The 26,440-nt window shown below is 35.6% G+C and overlaps 5 protein-coding genes and 1 long non-coding RNA gene across 8 annotated transcripts; 4 read left to right on the forward strand and 2 right to left on the reverse strand.

The window, feature by feature from the left end:
- Positions 1–366: 366 nt before the first annotated feature.
- On the reverse strand, positions 367–3,699 carry LOC112087896 (serine/threonine-protein kinase ATM). 3 transcript variants are annotated; one of them, XM_024158058.1, is made up of 3 exons: positions 3,630–3,699; positions 3,299–3,387; positions 367–3,054 (listed from the first exon to the last, which is right to left on the reverse strand). In XM_024158058.1, the coding sequence occupies exon 3, from the start codon at positions 3,039–3,041 to the stop codon at positions 561–563; it is 2,481 nt and encodes an 826-aa protein (XP_024013826.1). In that variant the 5' UTR covers positions 3,042–3,054; positions 3,299–3,387; positions 3,630–3,699; the 3' UTR covers positions 367–560. The 3 variants fall into 3 exon arrangements, with proteins under 3 accessions (XP_024013826.1, XP_024013827.1, XP_024013825.1); XM_024158059.1 differs by lacking the exon at positions 3,630–3,699 and having other exon boundaries at positions 367–2,983; positions 3,299–3,482; XM_024158057.1 differs by lacking the exon at positions 3,630–3,699 and having other exon boundaries at positions 3,299–3,482.
- A 9,721-nt stretch (positions 3,700–13,420) lies between these two features.
- On the forward strand, positions 13,421–14,637 carry LOC112087863. The gene is given in 2 exon segments (XM_024157961.1): positions 13,421–14,022; positions 14,025–14,637. Coding segments are annotated over 2 exon segments (255 nt in total). The 5' UTR covers positions 13,421–13,832; the 3' UTR covers positions 14,090–14,637.
- Positions 14,638–15,619: 982 nt separating this feature from the next.
- On the forward strand, positions 15,620–17,013 carry LOC18020983. The gene is made up of 3 exons (XR_002900287.1): positions 15,620–15,735; positions 15,888–16,326; positions 16,707–17,013. It is a non-coding gene; the product is annotated as an uncharacterized LOC18020983 (long non-coding RNA).
- Positions 17,014–19,278: 2,265 nt separating this feature from the next.
- Positions 19,279–19,765, forward strand: LOC18020984. The gene has a single exon (XM_006404227.2). It carries the CDS (start codon positions 19,353–19,355, stop codon positions 19,593–19,595), a length of 243 nt encoding a protein of 80 aa, XP_006404290.1. The 5' UTR covers positions 19,279–19,352; the 3' UTR covers positions 19,596–19,765.
- Positions 19,766–19,867: 102 nt separating this feature from the next.
- Positions 19,868–23,708, forward strand: LOC18020985 (betaine aldehyde dehydrogenase 2, mitochondrial). Its single transcript, XM_006404229.2, has 15 exons — positions 19,868–20,036; positions 20,301–20,443; positions 20,572–20,652; positions 20,740–20,888; positions 21,138–21,230; positions 21,319–21,442; positions 21,541–21,606; positions 21,724–21,790; positions 21,878–21,954; positions 22,388–22,501; positions 22,618–22,695; positions 22,793–22,944; positions 23,033–23,093; positions 23,215–23,321; positions 23,478–23,708. The coding sequence occupies exons 1-15, from the start codon at positions 19,925–19,927 to the stop codon at positions 23,566–23,568; spliced, it is 1,515 nt and encodes a 504-aa protein (XP_006404292.1). The 5' UTR covers positions 19,868–19,924; the 3' UTR covers positions 23,569–23,708.
- A 137-nt stretch (positions 23,709–23,845) lies between these two features.
- Positions 23,846–26,341, reverse strand: LOC18020986 (E2F transcription factor-like E2FE). The gene is made up of 11 exons (XM_006404228.2): positions 26,073–26,341; positions 25,919–25,986; positions 25,753–25,805; positions 25,591–25,668; positions 25,434–25,487; positions 25,232–25,343; positions 24,944–25,011; positions 24,774–24,846; positions 24,606–24,667; positions 24,122–24,512; positions 23,846–24,019 (listed from the first exon to the last, which is right to left on the reverse strand). The coding sequence occupies exons 1-11, from the start codon at positions 26,198–26,200 to the stop codon at positions 23,919–23,921; spliced, it is 1,188 nt and encodes a 395-aa protein (XP_006404291.1). The 5' UTR covers positions 26,201–26,341; the 3' UTR covers positions 23,846–23,918.
- Between the last annotated feature and the right edge of the window lie 99 nt (positions 26,342–26,440).

The raw sequence follows: 26,440 nt of genomic DNA on the forward strand, positions 1-26,440 counted from the left end.
TTATTCGGTCTTTCCTCACTTATTTTCCGAGAAAAAACTTCATTAGGGGACTTAGATTTCGTCGTGTATAACTGTATACACATGTGTTCGAGATGTAATGCTTCTTGGTGTTCATTTCTACTTTTGTAGTTCTATGTGAAAAAACATCTACTTTCTATCACGGAGTATGAACACTAGCATGTGTTTGATATGAAACACTATGGTTCAAATCCATAGAGAGATGTAATCAATCATCATCAATCATCATCAATCATCAAATCCATAGAGAGATGGAGTATGAACACTAGCAAGTGTTATCTTTTGTATGTTATAGGATATTCAAGTAAGCAAGGACTGCTCCTGAACCTGAAGAGTGGAGATTATTAATTACAAGAGCTTCAAGCTTGTATCTGAAAAAAGCTGAAAGTTTTCTTATAATATTGCCAGCATCTTCTAATATCTATCTTATACTAGAACTACCATCCGAAAGATGGAAACACAAGAATGGAGTTCATAAAGTTACAACACATGGTACATTAGAAAGTCTGAGAAGATCACATTGATATATGTCAAAGGATTGTTCAGGAAGAAGAAGAGCTACTAGGCATAGAACTAACCTTTTCCAGAAGACCAGCGATCTCGCTTTTCAGTTTTGCCTTGGTCTCTCTTGATACACGATCCCCTGATTTCTCCAGCATTGATGTCATCATCATCAGATTCTGCCTCATCGAATCCACAGTCAACGGTGTACTGTTCATTTTCAGTATTGGACTAACGTGCGAGATTACCGGCATTCGCGGTGCTATGTTCCTTTGAACGCTTATCAGTTTTTGCTGTAACCTGAAACTCACTAAGGTCTCACCAAATGGGTTAGCTTTCTCTAAGCTTTTAACTGCTTCTACAGCGTCGCCACTACTCACAAAGGCGACCTGCGCACCAATAGATTCTTCTGAAACGTGTGTTTCAGATGAATCCAAGGGACCAAAGGCAGAGAATCTCGAGGTTAGGTCGTCCCTTGAAGGCATTGACACTCGGGAGGAAAATTTCAAGAAGAGGATTGTGATTCCTCTGGTTAATCCATTAGGTGACTCCTCTTTCTTCCGATATCTTCTGCGCTGTGTAGGCTCAACTTGAGGCAGAACCGAAGCTGGCTCTGTAGTTGTTCCATTTAAGTCAGGTATACCACTAGTGGCCTGTGCAGCTACTGGAATCTCTTCTGGATTCTTCCTCTTCCTTCCTCTCTTTTTCTTCCCTGTACTAGTGACATTAGTGAAAAGATCTGCACTCGTGAAGTATCTTTCCGAAGCTGGCTGGCTGGAAGCAAACCCAGTTCCTGAGATTCCAAAGGTTGAAGATGGAGCTGCCACCTGAAAGTTCAGCATCATAGTTCTTGGTGTCTTCTCCTCTTGTGGGGGGACTTTGAGCGGAGTTGAAGTCTTTGGTCTTTGCAAATGGTCAAATTCTGTAGAAGCTAAAGCATTGCCTCCGCTGTTTAAGTCAAATATAAATGTAGCACCAGGTTTGCTGCGTGTATCTGCCATAGAAGCTTTCCCGTGTGGAGAACGTACCAATGATTTTCCTTGGACATCTTTCGCAAACGGCTCATTTGCGACCGGATTAGAAAAATCTAAGTGACCATGTTTGATCTTTTTCAGCTCTGATTTCTTAGGCTTGGAGGCCTTCTGCTCATTACTTGGAGTTGAAACAACATCAAGAGTCTCGAGATTTGACTTTTGTGATTTCAGCGACTCAACAGTCTTCAGCTCAGTATTAGCAACTGAAAGACCACAAAAAAGCTCGATCTTTGACTTCTCTGATTTCTGCGACTCAACAGTCTTCAGCTCAGTATTAGCAACTGAAACAACACTGAAAGACTCGAGCTTTGAAGTCCCTGATTTACTTGACTTTGAAGGTTTCTGCTTAGCTACCATCAAATCCTTCAAACCAGCCATACTACCCAACTGCATCTTGTAAGCATTCTCATCACGAAACACGGAGATTCTGAATTTGGAGAAGAACCACTCAAAGAGACCGATGTTCTCGGTCTCTTCTAAACACTTATAGTCAACAGCAAGCAGCTTGAGTTTAGATACCAAATCAGAAGGAGGCGTGTTTACTAGATCGTCTCTCGCAGACACATTGTCAACCTCACTGACAAATTTCCTAAACCATTCTTTACGAAACCTCCTCCTGCTACTACCTGCAACAATGGATGGAGAACCAACGAACTGACTCTCATTCATCTTAGCTGCAGTGAAAACTTTCCTAACCTCGTTTTGGTGTAGCTGATCCATTGCTATCTGCTTATGCCCAAAGAAAGAATAAAAAGCCGATAACCTACTCTGCATAACTGTCGTCTCAAGCATCCCAGCATTCGAAACACATGTCGCGAGATTATTCAGCTGAGTGACAAACTCTTTTGGTTCCAACCGATCTACAGCGAACTCACGCAGTATCAAAGGCTTTGTCTTGCGAGTTTTCACGTTTGGAACCAGCGTGATTCCGTTCTTTTCAGCAATGCAAGAACAAGTCATGTCAAGTTTCAACGAGTTGCTCAACAAGGTCATAGCTTTCTCTACCGCAACGAAAAAGCCCATGTCGTTTCTTTGATTCACCACTTCCTCAAAGCTCTCCTTGAAAGGCTTCAACTTTGAAGGTGCGCACCACGAAACAAGCTCGCTTTCACCAAGATATCTAACCTTGAAGCTCTCCTTTGCATCAGCTTTGAAACCAACAACTTCCCCTGGCCACCATTTCTTGGGTTTAATCATCGCCCAAACAAGATTCCCAGCGAGAAACTCCCGAGTTTGATTTCCCTTCACCAGATTCTCGTTCGGGCAACTCCCATTTGATTCAAAGCCATTGTCAGAATTCGAGCCACTAAAATCAACAACAAGTGATAAATTTCCTCCAGAGACTTCAATCTTCCTCACTTTATCACCACCTTGGCATAAACCCTCATCATTTTCTTCCATTGATACCTCCGTCACCGGAACTTGAGAATCTGAAGCCACTAAATTAGATTCTCTTAGGGTTTTCTTATCTGGGTTTTGTAATTTCATCGCTGCATTCAACCTTGCACCCAAAAAGAAAGAAAAAAAGAAAAAAAACGCATCTTTCTGCATCAAGACACCATATTGCTCACATTTCATCAACGAAATAATCGCCAAATTTAGACAAATTTTTCGAGGTAAAAACAAAAATCGAATCAGGAAAAAGAAACCCTTGATCAAAATAACAAGTTGAAACCCCCAAAAAAAATCAAACTTTATCTACAGAATTAATTTAGCTTAAGACAATATGATACAACAGAAGTTACCTGCGAGGAGAAACAGAGAAAAATCCGGACTTCCTTTAGTTTTCTTGGGATAAATGTTTTTTTCTCTCACAGGTCAAGCAATGTGATTCCTATAGAAGCGCAACAGAAATTGTGTGTGAGTGAGAAGTGAGAAGTGAGCGTGAGAGAGAAAGAGAAAAGTGTACAAAGTACTGTACGGTCTTCGTCTTCGTCGTCGTCGGTCAGATTTTTTTCTACGTATTACTACTATTGTTCATCTCTCTCATAGGACCGAGTCAGAGAATACACGACGTGAACCGGAAATTAATACCAAAATCGTGCAAACAGTAACAGCAAACCGAAAAAGTCTCACCGATAAACACGAGGCTTCCTCAGGCTCTGGATTCGATTCTCCTTCATTTAAGACGCAATTTGTTTTTCTGTTACTTTCATCAATTTATTTCGAGTTTTGAACTTTCAAACTAAACAAAAAGGAGAGAGAAAGCACTAAAAAGTCTACTGAAAATGAAAATAGTTAGTTGTCAATGGAGTAATAAAAATATTGTATTTCTAATTTGAGTAAATCATTTAATGTAAATAAATAAATAAAATTAATTAAAATGTATTAATTTGAGAAAAGCAATTATATAGAAATTTACTAAATAGATATGGTTTAAAGGCTGAAAAGCCATAAATGAGAAAAAAAAAAATCTGCCACATTTGTAGAGGTGTTAAATTGGGTTCTGATCCGCGGATTCGGCCCAAGTAAAACCGCAGCGGTACGGGCTTAGATTCCATAAATTTTGTCCAAATAAAATGCGGGTTTTGCGGTCCAAACCTGCGTGGAAGTTGAGCTTTTACGGGTCGGGTCAAAGCGGATCCGCGGGTTTGCGTGCCAACCCGTAAAATTTGATGTTTTCTTGTAAACTTCGAAAAGTGAAGTATTTTATCTTCATATCAATGCGATCAAGGAATCATCAAACTAGTATGTGTTTTATATTCGATTCGATTCAGATTCTGTGATTGGATTTTTGAATTTAGAAGAAAATCTGGTCATTGTCTTTCCGGCTAAAAACTAGTATTTTTTTTAAGTTTTAATTTCAGTTTAATGTCATAAGTTTTTTTTTTGTTGGTTTTGCTCATCGACTATATCACGGACGTGGTTTTTATTTTGTCCGCAGCAATACAAAAGTAATTTAGAATCGCTTAAATCTTGAATTGACAATAAATAGTTTTGCTTGAAAATCACATTGTTTGTACGCTGAACTAACAAATAAGCTTTTTTCATCTTTTTTTTTTATATATGTGAATGTCTTGTTGCTTGTATCTTGATGGTTATTTAGCTTAAATTACCAGTTTTTATTTGTATCATTATTTGTAATTCATTTATTTGCTTTTCAAAACTAAGTGTCTATTTTTACCGTTAAATTGATTTTTCAAATCTTATGGTATCATAGGGTTAGGAGTTTTGTATAAGAGGTTTATCGAATTCATTTGTTTATTCATCGAATTTACTTACACAAGAATTTTCTTTAGTTTTGTTTCTTATGCATATTGTGATTCAGTTACGAGTAAAATTTTATTCTCCTCTTGTAGATTTTCTGGTACTATAAATCTAAATGTCATAAGAACTTTAAGATGAAGAAAAAAGTATGAACCCGCGGACCAGCCCGTAAAACCGCAGAACATAGGCGGGTCGGGCTTGGACACATCAATTTGGGACCGCAGCTTATGATGGGCCAGTCCGCCAGACCCAAAAAAAATTAAACCCGCATCAGATTGGGCTATTTGGACGCGGGTTAACCCGTTTGACATCTCTACACATTTGAGGTGGTGTACAATAAGGCATGTGACATTCCAAATATACCCTTAATGAAAAGTGTTTATGGCATTGGTGATTATCTTATGTTTTAATTTTTTGTTTTTGAAAAATCGATTAAAATGAAAATTGAAAACCTAAGATTTTAAAACCAAAACCGATTAATTTCTGGTTTCTCTCAATATATGGGTAGCTCTTGAACCGAAAGAACCGACCAAAATCGAAAATCTCCCCAGAAATCGACCGATATATGTGCTCGAATCGGAATTCTGTCTGCGTTTATTTTTGCTCGGTGCGGTGCGCCGACCTTCTCTGAACCTGTGTTGTTCGCCAAATCTCATTTCTCTGCCGTCATTTCGCAGTTAGGTAAACTTCTTCTACATTTTGGGGATTAGGGTTTAGTAATCGATTTGTCAATTCCGGTCGTTTTAGGTTACACATTGGATAGTAGAGTGGCGTATATATGTCAATTTAGTCTTCTGTGTGTTAAAATTTAACTTGTTGCCATTGAATCGAGCTGAATCGTATGTATGTATAGTGAATCAGTGAGATATGGGACAACTGGTACAATTGGGTTAATTGAATGGAATGGGACAACTGGTACAATTGGGATAACTGAATGGAATGGGACAACTGGTACAATTGGGTTAACTGAATGGAATGGGACACCTGGTACAATTGGGATAACTGAATAAGGTGGGACAACTAGGTACAATTGGTATAACTGAAAGAAATGGGACAACTGGTACAATTGGGATAACTGAGTTGAATTGGGTTAACCGAATGGAATAGGACAACTGGGACAATTGGGACCCTTAATGTATTGGGACAACTGGAACAATTGGGATAACTGATTGATTTTATCCGCCCTACCAAAGTGCTTTTCAACAAACTTTGTGTTTCCCAAATTGTTGAAGTCAGTCGGGTAATCACGACAATCAAGTCAACTCAAAAGCGCATGCTCTCCCAGAGAATACCTTATTGGAACTCCGTTAACAACAAACCAGCACTCACTAAACCTTTCAGTATGAGCAGTGTGAAGGAGAAGCATCCACAATCTTTGATTCATGTGGTTGGACTTCTTGAACATGTGAAAAATGTGCTTAAATTGAGGATGTGCTCTAAACCATGCTTTCTCCTCATCAAGCTTATCAATCTTGTCCACAACAGCTCTAACTGAGCACCTTGTCAATATCCTGCAACTCTTCATGTACTCGGTTGGACTGAAGTAAAGCTTCTCAGGCACCATCAGTTGACTACCATCATCGGCATCCTGAAATATAAACAACAAACACAATCATATCAGATTTAGTTGTCCCAATTGTCCGCGTGTTATCTAATTCTGTTAAACTAAGTTGTACCGATTGTCCCAGTTGTCCAACATTTGACCAAAACAAACATTCATCCAACACAGTTATCCCAGCTGTCCAACGACCAAACATAATTTCATCAAACACAGTAATCCTAGTTGTCCCAGTTGTCCAAATGCCAAACATAATTTCGTGCAAATAGTTATCCTAGTTGTTCTAGTTGTCCAACGACCAAACATAATTTCATTAAACACAGTTATCCCAGTTGTCCCAGTTGTCCAAATGCCAAACGTAATTTCATCAAACACAATAATCCTAGTTGTCTTAGTTGTCCAAATGCCAAACATAATTTCGTGCAAATAGTTATCCTAGTTGTCCTAGTTGTCCAACGACCAAACATAATTTCGTGGAAAGTATACTTACCTCTAAATCTTCATCTGCCTCTTCGACATCCTCTTCTTCCGCTGCATTTTCTTCCTCTTCATTTCCTTCCTCTCCTTCTCCTTCGTCGTCTTTCTCGGGTGTCCCCCCTCCCTCTTCGTCTGCTTCTTTCTCGGATTCCTCTTCTCCACTATCTTTCTTGGATTGTTCATCATCGACTTCCTCTTCTCTTGTTTCCTTCTCGGATTCCTCTTCTTCGGCTTCTTTCTCTGATTTCTCTTCCTCGCCTTCTCTTTCTGAAGCCTCATCAACAAATACATCTCCCTCGTCTTCTTTCTGGGATTCTACCACACCCTCTTCCTCGGCTACTGTATCCGCTAAACCTTCTTTCTCAGGTTCTTCACGAGATTTCAACCGCTCCTCTGATTGATCCGTCGCACCCTCGTCCGTGGGTGTTGGTGCGGTTTCAGGGGCTTCTTTGGTGGTTTTGGTACCGGCTGGGTCTGCTTCCATCAATAATTATTCTTCTCTCTGAGTTTCTTCATGGGTTGTTTCTTCATCATTCGCCGGAGGGTTTGGTGTTATTCTGGGGTCTTTATCTTCCATATGTGTTTCTTCGCTGCGCTTGGGTACTGAATCATTCGAATCATATACCACGCTCTTTAGTCGAATTTTAGCCATGGAGTTAGGGTTTGTCTTGATGTATGTAGAATGATAAATTAATGAATAAATAGTACCGGAAGTTGAAGAATGGGAAGTTGAAGAAGGAGAAGTTGAAGAAGGAGAAGTTACAAAATCTAGTGTCGTTTTAAGGGGGAAGTTGCAGAATTTTCGAAAGTGTGAGGGAAGTGGAGATAGCCGTTCGGAGAAGATGAAGAGAGAAAGAGGAGAAATCGAGATTTGATTTTCGGTTTCAAGTTTATCAGCTGTGTTTGGTTTTGAGAATCAAATCCACTCTGTTCAGTTTCGTTTACCCAATTTTCGGTTTAACAATTAAAATTTTCTATTTTCCATTTCTAATTCATTAAGTTTTATTTTCTTTGGAAAGAAATTGCATTTTTTACGGGTTACTGGGTGGGCTTAAAATGGGTGGGTTTTATCCTGGTATTTTCGTGATTATGTAGACATATAAGGAAAAGGGTATAATTTCCAGGATTTAAGTTAATAAAATTAATTCAAAAATAAATTAATTTTTATACTCATGGCTTTTCAGCCAACTTTTTCGCGTAACATGGCTTTTCAGCAGCGCACTCAATAGATATCAATCTTAAATTTTAATTGTAAATAAAAGTTAATTCATGATTTATGGTAAAAAGTTTATTGTATATTACCTTTTGTGGTCCAAAAAGTTGATTGAATGTTATCTTTCATTATACATTGCTGATTTGATTTGCAGATTTATGCTTTGGAAAGAAAGAGGTAAATTGACCAGCTCAATTTTGGTTTGGACTAGAGAACACTTATACGGCACACCATCCTCACGCCTTCTCTGAGATGGGCCAAAATCTGATTGGACGCCTTATGGGCCTAATTAGCCCAATAAGATTCACCCGCCACCATCTCAGCCCAACTAATTTCAAGCCCAATGTCAAATCTCCTAGACCAGATGTCGATACTATCGTGGTTTTTCCCGTTTTAGGTCAGTCTTGACTCTCAAATTCCTCAGTTGTAGAGAGATCATTATCACTATCTTTTTCCTTTATGGAGAGAACATTATCACCATACTTTCTCTCAGAGAAACTATTTTCATCACTTTCCCTCTTATTGGAGAGAACATTTCCACCAATCGTCTTCTTTATGAAGAACATCTTTAAACGCTAAGCTTTGAAGGCATCACGAGTTAAAAGTTTTGTTCGTTTGTCTTTGGCTGAAAAACTAGCCCTTTCAATAGAGTTTTGGGTTATTATCTATGATTGTAACCTCTTATCCTATATTTCTTATGCATTGTATTTCAATTATGCTTCAAGGTCGGACTCTTTGGCGACGAGTTTCCGACTTCTTTTGGTTGTAACCGCGTTTTAAGATCAATATAAGTATGTTTGTCCAAAAAAAACCAAAAAAAAAACAATAGAATAAAAAAAGGAAAAAAATTGAGTAAAATGAAAAGGGGAATTATTGAATATTAAATTGTTGAAGAATGCATATATAAATCAGCATAAAAAGAATGAATTACACAATCCGTTTTTTTTCAATACGCTATAGCATACGTACAATAAAACTGATCAATCAAATTTCAATAAAATAAAGTTGTTAGGAAGAAAATTTTGTTCTTTTTAAAACTGTTGGTTCGTAATAAGGATGTTTTCAAGGAACCTCCGATTAGTTAGTAATCAAAACTATACAGAAGAGTGATTCTTATGAAGAAAAACAAGTCTATTGCTTGTAGGATAAGAGAATATGTTCAGATATTCCTAAGGTAAATCATTTGAGATAGGCCTCATGAAACTGTCATTTGCTGAAGCTTGTACAAGAGTGACTCATTTTAAATAGACTCATGATATCTACACCACTAACACTGTCATAATACTCTCGAAATGACAACAGAGGATGAATGTTTTTTTTTGAAACTTCAGTCATTCAAGTCAGAGCGAAACCACAAAATTGAAAAATTTGGAACTAGAGAAATGAAAAAAAAATTGGTTTTGAACCAGAAGAAAAACATAGTATACCGTCTATTCTATTCAAAGTAAGTTGATGAATTATTTACTCAACTGGTTTATTCTATTCATTTTGTTCTCATATTCCTCCTCTTATATCTATTTTATTTACTACTGTTCCATTCATTTCATTTAAGATTGGTTTGTTCTGTGTCACCACCCGTTGAAGTCATTAAATGCCTAGCTGGTAACATTTCGTGGGGATCTTCAAATTTTGTTCTACTAAAGAAGATACTTGTGGCAACCTATAGCCAGAACAAACATATATATCATGAACCGAGGGGTTGAGAAATTGAGTATATTTTTTCTAATAAACCAAATTTTATTCGGGAATTGAACACATATAACTTGAAATTAATAGAGCTGTTTACGAAAATGGAACATATTTTAAAATTGTAATTGCCACTTCAAGATATACTCATTGAGGTAACTTGTACATGCATATTACACTTTCTTGGCACAAAATGACCAAGCATGAAAATATTTGGGCCATTATGAGTTGGGGCGTGACTTGCGTCATTGAATCTTTAGGTATTGCTTTTACGATCGATTATCTCTGTGCTAAGCCCACTAGAGTGACAATTCCTTCTAGCCCATGACAATTGTCTCTATGAGAGAAGAAATCAAGAAAATCTCAAATATATATATATTAAACAATTTTGAGGGCTAAGGTTAATAATGGTTCAGTACTTCAGTGACCAGTCCCGGCTCTAAGCCATGGCGTGTGGGGCGACTGCCCTGGGTCTGAAACCCAATTTTTTTAAAAAAATATGTTTTAACATTTGATAGAAAAACACCCATGATCTATTATCATTTTTTTGAAAAAAAGCAAACCATAATCTTATTATCTAAACTTATTTTGCATTCTAAAATCTCACATATATATATGATTTAGTTTATTTTATCTCACATAGACCTGTTAGTACAGGTTAACCGATCAACTTTTACTTTTCCTTTTCGTTCTTTCCTTGAGACTCTACTCTAATCTCTATTATTCGACAATAGTATGATACCATGATATGGAGTTGTAGCCTTGTATGATATAGATTGCTGAAATTGTTTTCTTTTATAATATTGTTTTCAAGTATAGATTTCTAGCTACGATATAGTCAAAATTTACTACCGAATGATGAAAATGTGTCTAAAATTTTACTCTTGTTATGCTATAAGTAAATTTCTATTTCATATCATATTAATATTTAATTAACTATATATATAGAATAATCTTATACCTTGTCTAATAAGAACGCTGACATTTTAGCACTTTTGAGGGAGAAATTCCGAATTTTAAGAAACCTCATAGCTTTATAATTTAAGCTTTTTAAAGACATCTAAAAATGGTTTTTTCTATGAATAATATTACTATATGTTTTAAAGCATGGCAGAAAGATAATTGCATTTGAGGCTGCCTTTTACAGGGAAAAAAACCCTCATTCCCTCTCTCTGGTTTCAAGGCACTGCCTTTCCTGAGTTTCATGATTTTGATTCCTCTGTCTTTACTTTTTTATTGTCCTCTGACTGTCATCACTTTAAATTTTAATATTATTAGTATATAAATATAGAAAAGTTATTATATACAAGACATGGACTGCCAAAATTCTCCTTCTTTAACTAAACCCAATAAAGCTCATGTTATTAACAATTTAGTAATCTATTTACTCCCCAAATACAGTCACAAACAGCCTTTTCCTTTCGTCAGTAAAATTCGGTTGACCAGAAAGACAAAATTAATTACTTGCGGTAATTGATAAGAAGAGTAAAACTAAATTGTGAGAGTAGGAAAATATGGTTTGTAGGATTAGTAAAATGGTAGTACTGAGCGAACTGCAACTTTTTATATGATTAGTGTATAAAGGAGTTTTTGGGAGTAAAACTTATCTCCCGCAAACTTCAGGAGATGGACCGAATGAAGCAGTCCATTAACATAATTAAAACTAAAGCTTTCAAAGAATTGCTAGAATAGAAAGTCAGGCATGTTGATGGGATTAACGACGGGAAAAAAGGGATGAAAAAGAAAAAAAAGGTAAAAAAAAAATGTATTTACAAGCTATTATTTACGCTAACACATTTCACTTTGTGTTTACCATTTCTAAACTTAATTCACTTTGTGTTTTTTCGTTTTTTGTATTTGTGTTGATTTTTGTTTGTTTCATTATCATCTTGCATTCGAATTATTATTTGTTACAGACGAAACTCGACCTTTAAAATATAAACTTTTGATTGTAGATTCATGCATCTACACAATTTCAAATTCTGTTTGCATACCAGTTTGGTGTTTGCATACATGTCAAGTTTGCTGGAAACAAACTTTTAGCATAGAATATTGTGGATATTAATCAATTGAAAGTAAGAAAAAAAAGAACTGAAAAAGTTGGGTAATGGACATTCGACATAATGTTTTGCATATGGAAAGCAGGAAAGGATATCCATGTGCTTTTAGAGTAAGCCCGATCGATCATAAAGTTTGATCCATCCTTCAACTTTTTTTTTCGTTACTTTATTATTTGAATGAACTTAAAATAATATACATTGGTGACTGGAGTAATATGAACAAGTATCAATTACTTCAAAAAAGGGAACACTAATATGGAAGGAAAACAAAATGTGTTGAGTTGTGTGAAGATTTTGGATAAGATTAAAACTACCAAACTATGCATCTGTTTGATATTGAAACCAAACGATAAGTACGCATAGATTTCATTTGCCAGAAGCTTGAATATAGAGATTAGAGAACATAAACATTTACATCTTACTTAGAGATCTTTTTTCCAACATCCTTTATGAGATATTGGAGGCCGAAGGATTTTTGTCACTCCACAACTGGAAAATGTAAAGATCCATAACATCAATAAAAAATAGAGAACTGTAAATCTATTATATAATAGAAGAGTTTTCTCTCCATCTAAAGTGTCCACATCAGCATAGAAAAAAATTAAAATTAATGATTCAATTAATTCACACACTTTAAAGTAGTATTAATTTTATTTTAAAATAAAAAACACTAATATTAAAGTTAATGACTTAATTAATTTATGCATTGTTTATAATCATTTTTTTTATCCAGAAGAAGAGGAATAAAAGCTAGAAAATAAATAATAAAAAGAAGTAGTTAAGAAAACGATGATGATAAAAATAAAAATGAAAAATGAGGAAAAAGAATAAGAAAAATAGGAGGAAGAAAAAAAAATTAATAAAAAAAAACACGTAGATGAAGATGAAATAGAAGAAAAAAAAGAGATATACGAAATAAGTAAAAATAAGAAACGAAACAAAATCAGAAAATAATATGAAAAAAGCTGGAAAAAAGGAAAAAAAAAAGAAATAGAGGTTGAAGAAGATGAAGATGAAGAAGAAAAAGAAAGATAAAGAAGAAGACAAAGAATAACACAAAACTGATGAAGAAGAATTTCAGAAAATATGAAGACAAAAATGTTGAAGATGATAAAGAAGACCGAAAATGAAAATAGCAATCTACGATAATATGAAAATAGAGAAATAGTCTAATAAAATCCAAAAAAATAAAAAGATAAATATGATAAATTAGTTGTTTAAAAATTGAAATTCTGCGCAACGCGCGGATTATAAATCTAGTATATTTTAATTAGGATCAATTTTGAGTCTAATATATTATTTACATCTTTACTTAAGATATTTTCCAATATCCTTTATGAGATAGTATTCCCTAATAAATTATGTAAATGGTTAGAATCAATAAATCAATTGCTTTACATGTTATATTTATCAAAATTTAAAAAATAAGAACAGGTCCTAGTCCTACACACAAAAAAAAAGGTTAACTTAGAGATATTGTTAAAAAAAAAAATAGATAGCATGTTTCTTTTACTTTTTCCTTATAGAACATATTAGATATTAGATAGGCAATTGAAAAAAGTTTTACCCCTAAGTGTTGTCACAATGGCAATTTTATCTGTCTCCTCATAACTCTAGAGAGAATGAGAGAGAGAAAGGCTCAAGGGCATAAGATAGGGTTAAGATATTTCTCGGAAGCCCAAGAAAAAAAGAGAAGCTATAAAACATTTGGTTCAAAGTAGTAATGATAATTTTTCTCCCCTAGCTCTGACTTCTATTCATCCCTCATCATCATTACAACCTCACTTCCCTCTCTCTCTCTACTTCCACTTTAATTCCCCACATCATGATGATAGTGATGATGATGATTCATCATCTTCATCTTCGTCGTCTTCTTCTCCTTCTTCTTTCTCTTCACCTCCCAAGTCCCAATACCCAAGAAGAGGACATAATCATACACACCCAAGATCAAGAATCCCAAGAAAAGGAAGAAGTAGTTGTTGATTATCATCATCATCATCGAGATTTTAAGATTAGGGTTTACCTCGTCTCTCTCTACTTTTTCATGTAGATCGATTCTTGATCGTCATCATCATCATATGTTTGTAACATCATCCACGTGTGCGTACGAGATCCAAAAGGGGAATCAAGCGTCTCGGTCCGATCCTTCGCTGCTTCAAAGCGATCTTCATCTCGAAAATCATCAAATCAAGTGTGTCTTTGCTACCTCTCTCTTCTCTTTTTGTGTTTCTTTTACTTTTGACTACCTTTTGTTCTTCTCTTTGCTTCTCTCTTTTTCTTCTGGATTTCTGTTTTTTTTTATCGGTGTTTTCGTTTGACTTATTACGATTTATGAATCTATATGTATCACCTTGTTCTTCTTTCAAACTCTACTAAAGAAATTAAATCCGATATTTGATGGTTGTTTGCATTTTGGATAATATTCCCATGTAATTAATTGATTGGATTGATGAAACCTAACACAAGGTTATATACTCTATTATACCTAGCTATACTATAATATACGAATACATATATAACAACGATTCATCATTCATGGTATATATATGCTGATTTTGTTCGTGTGGGTGTCATAATTAATGAATAATGATGCTTTTAAACACAACATGGTGGATCATGTTTCAAGAAGTTTAGAACATGAACTTGTTCATGTCATATGTTAATGCGTTTGCATATAGATCTAAATGGTTGGTAGATCATTCCTTATATACAAATGATTGTGTCGCTTTGGTACGGTCAAAGAAAGTTATGATGGCTAGTGTGACGACTGACGAATGAATGTACGTACATAAATGCATACATATAGTTTTGTCGTTCAATATTAATGGACATGTTCATATAAGCAACATCAAGATTTTTCTCGAGACAGCATTTATTGCTCACCTCTAATAGTCTAATTTGTCATCGTCGTTTTTTTTTTTTTTTTATCTCTAGTCTCTACTCCAGTATATATCCCTATATATAACTACTGTGATGCTCCAATTAATAATTAGACTATAGTTGTTTTTTTTTCCGTCAGACTATAGTTGTTTCACACACAAATGTTTGCGTATTCAATTTCAACCTGAATAATCTTATAAAGTTTCTAAGTTTTAAAAATACATAGCATTATAGCAAGCATAAACATACGGAAAAAATTATGTTTAGATGTTTGCTGCATCCGTTTAGAGTCTTTAGACCATCAATTCATCAAGTAAGCACTTCGTAATTTGGTTTTAATATAATCAAATTTCGACGATTAAAATAAGGTATTATATGAGCATTGGGAGTTTGGAGGATAAAAACGAGTGGTTATTGATTATGTCTATATAGTACGGGTACCTTAAAATAAGGACTGAAAGTTTTTTTGGTAACAATAAGGACTGAAAGTTGTAAAATGTCTATACCATTTTGACATGTCTCGCCGTGAATTATCAATCAATATAAAAAAAAATCTCAAAATTGAAAAGTGAATCTTTTCATTTTGCAAAAGTATCAAAGAATGTGAATTTCTTTATTTTGGTAATAAATAATAAAAAATATTTTATATTTAAATATTATGCAGCTTTCTCTCTTCTTTCGACATATAAAATTGTTTAAAGAGAATAAACACTAGAATGATCTCACAAACAGGTCAGTTTGCTAGATTGATGTCTTACTCTTATATTCTTGCTATACTAACCCTACCAGGAGAGAAAAGACTGTGTAGCCCCTGATATTTAAAAAAACTATTTTTATTTATTTTAATTTTTATTATATTTTCGTAAATCATTTTAAAAACAGAAAATCGTTATTATTATTTTAATAACTTTTCGAAATTCTGAAATTTAATATATCAATCAAAATAAATTTATTGTGTTCTCGCAAAAAAAATGAAAACCCTAAAAAACGACGGCGACGGCGATTTCTGTGAGGTCGAAACCGAACCTTCTATGTCTTTTCCGGCGGTCTGGTTCTTCTGTGCTTCTTCCGTCCTTCTTATCGGCGTGTTCTGCGTCTCTGGTAAGCATATCTTTGGTTCTTTTTGCAGAAATTTGCAAAGTTTTTGTTTCGTTTTAAAAATCGCGTTTCTTCACCTGTGTGGATCTGTCGACGACCACCCGAGAAGAGCAAAGAGAAGTTGTCTAACCCTAATTTTTGTGTGTGTGTTGCAGCAAGCAGTCGTTCGGTGGTGGTTTCGTCGAAGGATTTCAGAACTGACGCGTCGAAGAGTTTTCCGGTGAGATTAATAAATTTTGTAACAAAAATTATACTTATATGTGGTAGATTAACATATGTTTTGTAATAGATTTATTTGTCGCTTATGGTAGAGTTATTACTTATGTCTAGTAGATTTGTTATTATAGATATGTTCGATGAATTAGTAGAAAGAACTATATGGTAGACTTATTTTCTTTACGTATGATAGAGTTGTATAATAACTTTATATACGACTTCCCCGATATTGTCTCCCTTTGCTGAAACAACTTTCGTCGAGAATTTGCGTTAACGATAAAACCGGCAAGTACGTCTTCTCATTTGTAGTTCGTCGATTCGTTTTCTCGACGTTGCTAAACTCCTCTTCCGCTCCGTCGACTCCTCCTCACTCATCCGGTCAGTTCGTCTTTTCTCTCCTCTCGATTATTAGGGTTTCTTGTACACTCTGTAAATTATAGTGCTATATGTTTTTCGACTTGCTAAACCAACAACCGTGTCGTGTGTAACTACTCTGGCATGTACTATCGGCGAGATTTATTTTCCGTTGTTAATTGTTTCGTCGTATTAGATAGACTTATTTTACATGTGATAGACTTATATTATTTATGATAGGCTTATATTATTTATGATAGATTTATTTTACATGTGATAGACTTATATTATTTATGATAGGCTTATATTATTTATGATAGACTTCTAGCCATATTAGGTAGAGTAGTTAGTTATGTGGTAGAGTTGTTGTTAAAATACTTACCTTATATCTTTCCGGTGGACAGGGACAATGCCGATAAGTTACAGTGATCGTTCATCTGAAGGAACTGAAATGATTTTTAGGGGACTGGATCACATATGTGGAAATGGTGGGATGATGCTATTACGGAGGAATTCAACCGCGTGAAGAGAAACTTTGACAAGCATAACGAGAAGCTGCAAATGCTTTCAGGACTCCAAACTTTGACTGTGTTTGCTGCCATTTCATATCTCTTCAGTAGAGAGATGAACTGATAACTATTTGTATCATGATAGACTTTTTATTCTTTTAAGTGGACTTCTTATCTTCTTATGTATGGTACACTTGTTCTTATGTATGGTAAACTTGTTGTTTAGTTATGCATGGTATTTATGACTACTCTGATTACACTTTTATTAATGTGTTCATATGATGATTTATAATGTAAAAGATTTCAAACAACAACAAACATACAAATTACACGATTGATCGAAAGTTTTTTAGCTTCAGTTGCTGTAACGGCATGGACGCACGGTATTTTATCAATGTCAAAACGTGGGCATGTACACGTTTGTCTTGCCAAATTGACTACATATAAGGATGAGACACCGGTAACCTGTGCCAGATGGTCGTCAATCACTTGCACTGCTAGTTACTTAGCACCTTCACCTTTTTCCTGAATACAAAAACTATACATAAGTGAAAATTAAAAAAATCTATCACTCCAAGAAAACATGTCTTCCAGATATGTTTGGATAGCCAGTGATTAGATCTTTTCGAAAGCATATAACTAAATTGAATCTCATAACGCCACTGATCCAATCCTAAATCCTCATAAACAGTTTGTCGAAAATCCACCATGCATGAATAAGACATATTAGAAGAAATAAATACAACATCAAGAGAGCATCTGATACATGGAAAATCATCGACGACACTTAAGGGCGGCTACCCTAGATGTAGTTAATGCGGTAGTTGAATGTAGAAAATTCGGTAATAACTACTGGACAAATACGTAATTTCGTATAAATAAGTCTACCTTCAAGTGCAGAAAAATAACTCTATCAATTTGTATAAGTCTACCAATTCTTAAAAAGTCTACCAATTTTCACAAAACTTTATCAACATCGGTGCTCCAAAATGAACAATAAATCTACTACATTACCTTAAAATGACAAATAAATCTACCACCACCAAATATCTCTATTACATAGTCTAATATATCTATCACTCAGAAAACAAAATTGATGTAATTATAAGTCTATCACTCAGAAAACAAATCTATTTCAACAGAACAAATCTATCACGCGTTTATAAATCTACCAAAGACATAATTAAATTTATCATTATGAATCAAAATCTCTAGTAGTATATTTATATTCTTAGTAAATAAGTCTATTTTTTAGAAAACAAATCTACTTCAACAGGTAAATAAGTCTATCAATTTCGTAAACCAAAGTCAACTTTCCATCATCATATCTACCAAATCGAAATAAATCTACCTTACTTGACAATAAATCTATCAACAAAATAATATATCTACCAACAAAAACAAATCTATTTTCACGTTAAGAATAAGTCTACCAACAAAAAGTCTATCAACTTTTTACAAATCTATCAACATTTACACAAATCTATCAACTGATAATATATCTATCTATACACGTTTAAGTCTATCAACATAAAAATCTCTATTATTCACGATGGTAAACTTATTTCTTAGCGCGTTATTTTAACTGCTGACGTGGAAATTAAATAATAATAGCATTCTCGTAAATGCGTTTTTGTCATCAAAGCGTCCAAAGGATAAAATCGAGGTTTTTAAAAAGCGAAATTGTTCTACTAATTTCGAGATTGTAAGTTTGTTCTCCTAATTACCAGCTTTTTTAGAATCCTTATAGCAATCCTCCCTTGTTTAAACAAAGCTTACCTCTGCGAGTCAAAATAATAATATAATTACCAGCTTTTTTAGGATCCTTATAGCAATCCTCCCTTGTTTAAACAAAGCTTACCTCTGCGAGTCAAAATAATAATATATGTTAATCCTAACTAGACTGTATTCATCCGCGAGCTCAATGAGTAGGAACATTAAGATTATGTTTAGTAGCTCATTATCATACTAGAATGGAAACACCGAAACATCACAAGAATAATACATTACACTATCCAGTATCCACGATTTACAAAGAATAAATTCAAAACCCAAACTACTCGAGAACCGAACCGTATCTTACTTCGGTTAGTTTCGGTAAAAATATGGAAGCCTATTTTAGTGATAAGCCCAAATTTATCGACCTAAACCAGCCAGATATGGGATGCTAGAAGAGGCCCACAATTAGTGACATGTAGATGAAATTGCATTACCGAAATACATAATGTATTTATTGGACTAATTCGTATAATGTACATACACACAATCTAGAATGTACTGCATAACAAATTTTCAGTTCAACAAATGTATATAATTAATTCACATCACCGATTAATGAAACGTCAATCAAAATCTGAAGTTTTGTCAACTAATTAAAACTTTAAAGATATGCGAAGAAGTAATCCTCTTTAATCTAACCCACCAAATCCTATAAAACGCGTGACTTTTTTATATTAATCACAATTTAATACATTTTCTCACCTAATCAAATCTTTCTCTCTCTCTCTCTCTCTCGCGTCTCGTCTCATACTGTCATACAATATGGAGCGAAATTCGTGGGCCGATCAGTGGGACAGCAATCAATCGTCGGGGAAAACGACCGACGGAGGAAAAGAAGGCGGCGGCGGCGGCGGCGCGTCGACTAAATACAAAGAGAAGGTGGAGGCTGGATTGGGGAAGACGAAAGCGGCGGCGAGTTCGGGGTTGAAGAAAGTGAAGATAGGAACCTCGTTGGGCTTTAATTGGGTCAAAGACAAGTATAACAAAACCACCACCAAGAATTGATTCAATCTCTTTTCTTCTTTCGATTTCGCATATTTGTCCATGGTTTAATTTTTGTATTCGATATTGTTTTTTTTTTTTTTTTTTGGATTCTTGTGATCTTTATGTTCTGTTTGTGAAGATTGAAGTAATACACCTCCTTGATATGTAAATGCTAAATTATAATAATTTATTTCAGAAAAATACAATTACAAGCTTTAATTACAAGATTGAATATTAAGGGATAATATAAAAAAACTATAAGAAGATCTGTGAGATATTGACAAAAGAAAAAAGAAAGTCCAACGATCGATTTACATTTACTGCTTAACGAACCTCTCTAGTAGCAGAGTATGGCGACTACGACGGTGCCGAGACGGCAACTCTTTATCGGCGGTCAATGGACAGAGCCCGTTCGCCGGAAAACACTCCCTGTTGTCAATCCCGCTACCGAAGACATCATCGGTTGTTTTTCTTTTCCGTCAAATCTTATTTGTAACTGGATCGATCAATTTTTTCGCGAGTTTCGATTCACTGTATGCTTATGAGCAGATTAAGATAGCTTTGAACTTCGTCTGCTTGGGATGATCGGAATTTTGTTTCCCTGTGTGTTACGTTTAGATCTGTGAGGTTATATAGGAGAAGGATATGTAGTTGAAATTGGATCTTGTAGTTCTTTGTAGTGTTTTAAGTTGCTTATTATTGAACTGGGATTTGGTGGTGGTTTAGGTTATATACCAGCTGCAACTTCTGAAGATGTGGAGCTCGCGGTGGAAGCAGCTAGGAAAGCACTTACTAGGAACAAAGGAAAGGATTGGTCTAGAGCATCCGGGGCTGTTCGTGCCAGATACTTACGTGCTATTGCTGCTAAGGTGAGTTTACGAAAGCTATGTTTCTGTGTTAGCTGTATCATCTGATAAGGAATTCATAGTATAGAATCTCACTTTGGCATAACACATAGTGTAATTGTTTATGTTTTCATATGTACATTCATATTTAGGTAACAGAGAGGAAGTCTGAGCTAGCTAACCTTGAGGCTATTGATTGCGGTAAACCTCTAGATGAAGCAGCATGGGACATGGTATTCTCGTTTTCCTCCGTTTGTGAAAATTTTGGCAATCTTGGTGGATTCAAAATGTCATACATGGTTTCTTTGTAACCTTTGCAGGATGATGTTGCTGGATGTTTTGAATATTATGCTGACCTTGCCGAAGGCTTAGATGCGAAGCAGAAGGCTCCTCTTTCTCTTCCGTTAGATACTTTTAAGGGTTATATTCTCAAAGAACCCATTGGTGTTGTTGGGCTGATTACTCCCTGGTATATTTTGTTGATAATGTTACTAAACACTAGTCTTATGGTGATAGATTTGAATCAAACCTAGTCCCTAAAATCATTGCATATATTACCCTTTGTCAAATTAGCGGATTAAGTTGACATTTGGAGATATTTTTCTTTTACATATCTAGATCACGTTGATCTTCAAGTGTTCGTTCTTCCTTTTTGTACAGTATGTTAGAAACGCCACCACGTATTAGGTAGCTAATAATCTATATATTTGCATTGAAGGAATTATCCATTACTGATGGCTGTCTGGAAAGTCGCTCCTTCACTTGCTGCTGGGTGCACAGCAATACTGAAACCTTCAGAGTTGGCCTCCGTGTGCGTATTTGATTCTTATTGACACCATAGCTAATCATTTTCAACTATTAGTTCTAGAACTCGCGAATCTGATGTGGTTTTACTTCAGGACATGTTTGGAGCTCGCTGATATTTGCCGTGAAGTGGGTCTGCCACCTGGTGTTCTTAACATTCTGACTGGTTTAGGAACTGAAGCAGGTGCTCCACTGGCATCTCATCCACAAGTTGACAAGGTCTGATTATAGTCAGTTTTACTCTTATCCTTGTCGGTATCCTGAACGTCAAACAATTGAAGATAGTTGAAGTATTGATATATCTTATCCTTTACCAGATTGTATTCACTGGAAGCACGGCAACTGGAAGCAACATTATGACTTCTGCTGCTCGATTGGTTAAAGTAAGTCCAAGTGTTCTTGTTGCTTTCTTTTGGAACAACTATCTATCTGGGTTTTGTTTATTTGACCAAGGATTTTTCGGGGTCTGTATATGAATCTTGAACTTTTTCATTTCACAGCCTGTTTCCTTGGAGCTTGGAGGGAAAAGCCCTATTATTGTCTTTGATGATGTTGAAATTGACAAAGGTTGGTGCTTTTGGATCCTTAAGAAAACCATGCTATATGTCTTCCTACTAGTGGCTTAATTAGTGACGACACCTTTGCTTTAAACAGCTGTGGAATGGACTATGTTTGGTTGTTTCTGGACGAATGGTCAGATTTGCAGTGCAACATCTCGACTTCTCGTGCATGTAAGTGAGCATATAATCTACAATAGTCTCTGATTACGAATTCTCCATCGAACTTTATATGATATTTGATATCTCAAATAACACAGTTTCCCATTCACCCATAGCTGCTCTTTAGAGGTTTGCTATGGAATATAAAATCGACGTTCTCAAATAATGTAGTCCTTTTTAGTCCTAAAACAAGTAGATAATATAAAGATATTTTTTTAAGTTCTCCTTTACATGAAACCAGCAATACAAAGGTCAATACACAGTTTCAGTAGATTTTTTGTTCATTTTAATTGGTAAGACTAGTCATCTGCAATTCCGATAGATTTTTGATAAGTATCTGTGATCGTAAAAACTTGGAAACCACTGATAAAAGTAGGATAGAGAAGCTTCACTATACTTCCTGCAATGTTGTTTTGATGGAAAAAAATTTCTGATGTACTGTCAGGAAAGAATTGCTGGCGAATTTTTGGACAAGCTGGTAAAGTGGACAAAGAACATTAAGATTTCAGATCCTTTTGAAGAGGGCTGTAGGCTTGGTCCTGTTGTCAGCAAAGGACAGGTAATATTGCTGATCAATAATCAACACCTCATGCCCACAAAACCTTCTTATCTATCAATTTTGGTTTGATCACGAAAGATGTTTTTAAGTAAGTCTTACATCTTAATCATGTGCAGTACGAGAGAGTAATGAAGTTTGTCTCAAACGCTAGGAATGAAGGTGCAACTGTTCTCTGTGGAGGAGCTCGTCCTGAGGTACTTGACAATGGGACTGATCTTCTTTGTGTCCAAATACTATCTAGAGCCCGTAGCACTTAATTATTATTATTTTTATATTTTTTCTGTTCGTCAGCATTTGAAGAAGGGATATTTTGTTGAACCTGCGATTATATCAAATGTGACTACTTCAATGGAAATCTGGAGAGAGGAAGTCTTTGGTCCTGTTTTGTGTGTCAAAACATTCTCCACCGAGGATGAGGCAATTCAGCTGGCTAATGACTCCCAGTGAGTTTTGATTTTTCTTCTTACAATGAACAAGAAACTCCACTGATATGTACAAAATCTTATGCCTGACTTTATTTGTATTTTGCAGATATGGATTAGCCGGTGCAGTATTATCCACTGATCTGGAGAGGTGTGATCGCGTTAGTAAGGTGAGTTCCTAACTTTACTATTAGGCAAAAAAACGTCAGTAATGCATCATGCATGCATCTCATGATTAAACTTTATCTCTTGAGTTTGTGAATCCTGATCATTGTGTTTTTCACTTTTTAGGCTTTCGAGGCGGGAATTGTGTGGGTGAACTGCTCTCAGCCATGCTTCAGCCAAGCTCCATGGGGCGGAACCAAACGCAGTGGTTTTGGCCGTGAATTAGGAGAATGGTAAGTGTCTATATTTTCCTATAACTATGAAGATTACCAAAACATAAAAGAATCGCCAACAGACTGAATTGTGTCCATATTAACCTTATAAGTTACAAAAAAAAATGACCAACTGTGATTGTCTTTGGTGTTGAAAACATATGTGCTTCCTTGCAGGGGACTTGAGAACTACTTGAGTGTGAAGCAGGTGACTCAATATATCTCTGATGAACCATGGGGATGGTACAAACCTCCTTCCAAGCTCTGAGACAAACACTATACTTCCTCATATTTCTTTGAAAGGTATAATAATGAGAGTATACCAATACAAGCAAGATAGTCCTTCTGTAATATATACTGTGTTGTTACTTTTGAAATTCTAATGAAATAAAAGATGATTGGATGATATTTGTTTTTCGTTTCTCTCAAAACAATGTCATACACCTCTTTATAAATTTGCATACAACTGAAATCAAGCAAAAGGTGGCTACAGCCTATAATGACTTCAACAGCACAGAGGTTGTGCAATCGGCGAATTAATGTCATTGTGTGGAGAAACGAAATCCACAGTGGTCAAAAAGAAAATGTTCACAGGTAAGAGATGAAGAAGAAGAATTTCTAAGGGTGTTGTGATGTATTTGGTAATGGATCCTTCTGGGTGACTTCGCTGTACCATGACTTCCAAGCGTCCATGTAATGTGCAAAGAGGTCTTTCAAAACTGAAATTTTATTCAGCAAAAAAGAAGTGTTTCATATGTTAGATTTCTAGCAAAATCTTTGTCAAATTGGATATCAAATAGATGTGAGTAAATTATGGCAACCTTGGTTTTGGTAAGAGGGACGGTAATCCGAAACAAGATTCTCCACATCGAAAGCTCTCCTGGGGTTATCTTCCAAACCAGGAGTCGGATATGTACCAGTGGCAGGTGCAAAAGGTCCAAACTGGTAACCTCTTGATCCATGTCTTGATTCATGAGCATCAAAGCTTTTGCTATAAGAACTCTCTGCTACTGCATGTTTTTTCATCTTTAGCCTCCTCTCTGTAGCATTTTCATGGGTTTTGCTTCTCTTGACACTGACGTTTGTAAGATCAGTTCCGAACACTCTTTTTCTTGATTCGGCTTGCATTAGATCATTGCTCAGTGTGAAAGTAGGCTCACCATTGTATCCCAACCACTTGAAAGCTGGTTTTCTAGAATCTAAGGTATGAGTCTGTCACCAGAGAAAACCACATAGTAAGACTAAATTACGGCTACAAATCATAGATGGTTCATAAACACTGCAGCTATGATAATTTGAGTTTACCTTCTCAATGAGATTCATTGATGACAAGACATTCGCGATATCATAAAGCCGCCTCACTTTTGCTGCGGAAAAGTAATCAATGTGTCAACAAATTGATTATTGTATATCTCAAGAGACTTTGCAACATAAACAAAAGAGTCTCTAAGTCACAAAGATGAAGATAATTACTTCTCATTATTGATGTATTGTGGGCATCACCAAGCAGTAATTTCGCAGCCTCATCAAGGGAGATGATCCTAGCCTAAACAGTTATAGCACATTGAACAAAAAAATCTTTAGCAACTTGGTGAAAAACTCAGTTTGTAAAAAAAAAAAATCGTTTTCAACTTCTCACTTACTTCAGAGCAAACAAAGAGCTTGATAAAGTTCTGAGTAAGCAATCCTAAAGATTTCTCTCGTCGATTATCTGTCACACATAACCAACCAACGAAATGTCAGAGATTCCACATTATATCTCAATATCTCATGAATCCCATCTCTCAATATCTCATGAATCAACGAAATGTCCAGTGCTCCTTATATAACTGACAAGATGGTTCATTTTTATCTAGAACTTGGTACATTACTGAATCTACTGTGTAATGGATTTACACTCAAACACACACACACACACACACACAAAGTACCTATTTTTGAAGAATCTGAAGATTGGGGAAGAGAGCCAGGTTTTGAACTATCAGCCTGGCTACTAGAATGAGGCTGAGAAGACTCTTCATCATCATCCTCATCATCAGATACCTGAAATTTAGTAGACTTTAAGCATAACAAGCATCAAGACAACAAATCAAGGCTTAATTAGAGACAACAAAACCCATCCAAGTCACCTACTTTGACATTCTCGTTGGTATAGAAACGGTGAAAAGTGTCCTTAGCTCCCTCTTCCTGCATCATGAACACTACCTATGAGAATTTGCAAATCAAAATCGCTACATCTTGCAAAAGAAATGAGATTTGAAATTCAAGAACGAATAAAAAAGAAACTCACTTGTAGCTCCTTTAACGCTGCTGGAATAGCGGCGAATCCTTTCCACGTATACTGGTTTTTGGCTCTTCTTGTTAAAACCTAAAATTAAGACAAGACTCGTTTCTAAGCAAACATTACAGAACAGGTTTTAATAACATCTGCAATAACAAGAGCAAATCTCACCCCGACACTCTCCAGCACATTAACAATATCATAGATTCTCCGCCTCTCGACACCTGGGAAAAAGAAAAAAAAAAGCCAAACTCCAATCAAATTCGGACAACTTCAGATTCAAGTGGAAATTACATACAAACATCGGAAACTGGGTTTTGGGTAAGAGAAAAAAAACCTAATTTTGTGGCGGCGTCATCAAGCCCAATCATTTCGATTCCATCTCGATTGTATAGAGCTAAGAAACTGAGAAGAAGAAGAAGCAAACTTTAAGAAAAAGATCAAAATTTTACCAGAGCGAGGATGGATTACAGAGAAAAAAAGGTACTGACTTGGTACAAAGAAGGCCGAGAGACTTCTGCTTCCGACTGTAGGAATGGTGTAGAGAGGAAGAAGATTCCGGCACGGAAGAAGACGAAGAAAGAGCCATTTTCGATTTTTCCGGCGGCAGATCTGACATGTTTGAAGAAATCGATGGGATGAGAAATTTGTGGGGGATTTTGGAGGGATTTAAGAAAAAATAGATTCGAAAAATTTGGGGGGAATTTTTTTGGGAAGATACGTTAAAAGCTTGAGCGCCAATTTGAAATTCACTCCTATTTTTTTGGCTCCTCCTTCCTCTCTCTCTCACACACACACACTTCCCAAATGTAGTAAAGCTGTGCGCTTACGGTTCTGTGGTCGGTTCTGGTCGGAATTA

This window comes from Eutrema salsugineum, unplaced genomic scaffold, assembly GCF_000478725.1.
Source record: "Eutrema salsugineum unplaced genomic scaffold, Eutsalg1_0 scaffold_16, whole genome shotgun sequence".
In the NCBI taxonomy this organism is placed as follows: domain Eukaryota; kingdom Viridiplantae; phylum Streptophyta; class Magnoliopsida; order Brassicales; family Brassicaceae; genus Eutrema; species Eutrema salsugineum.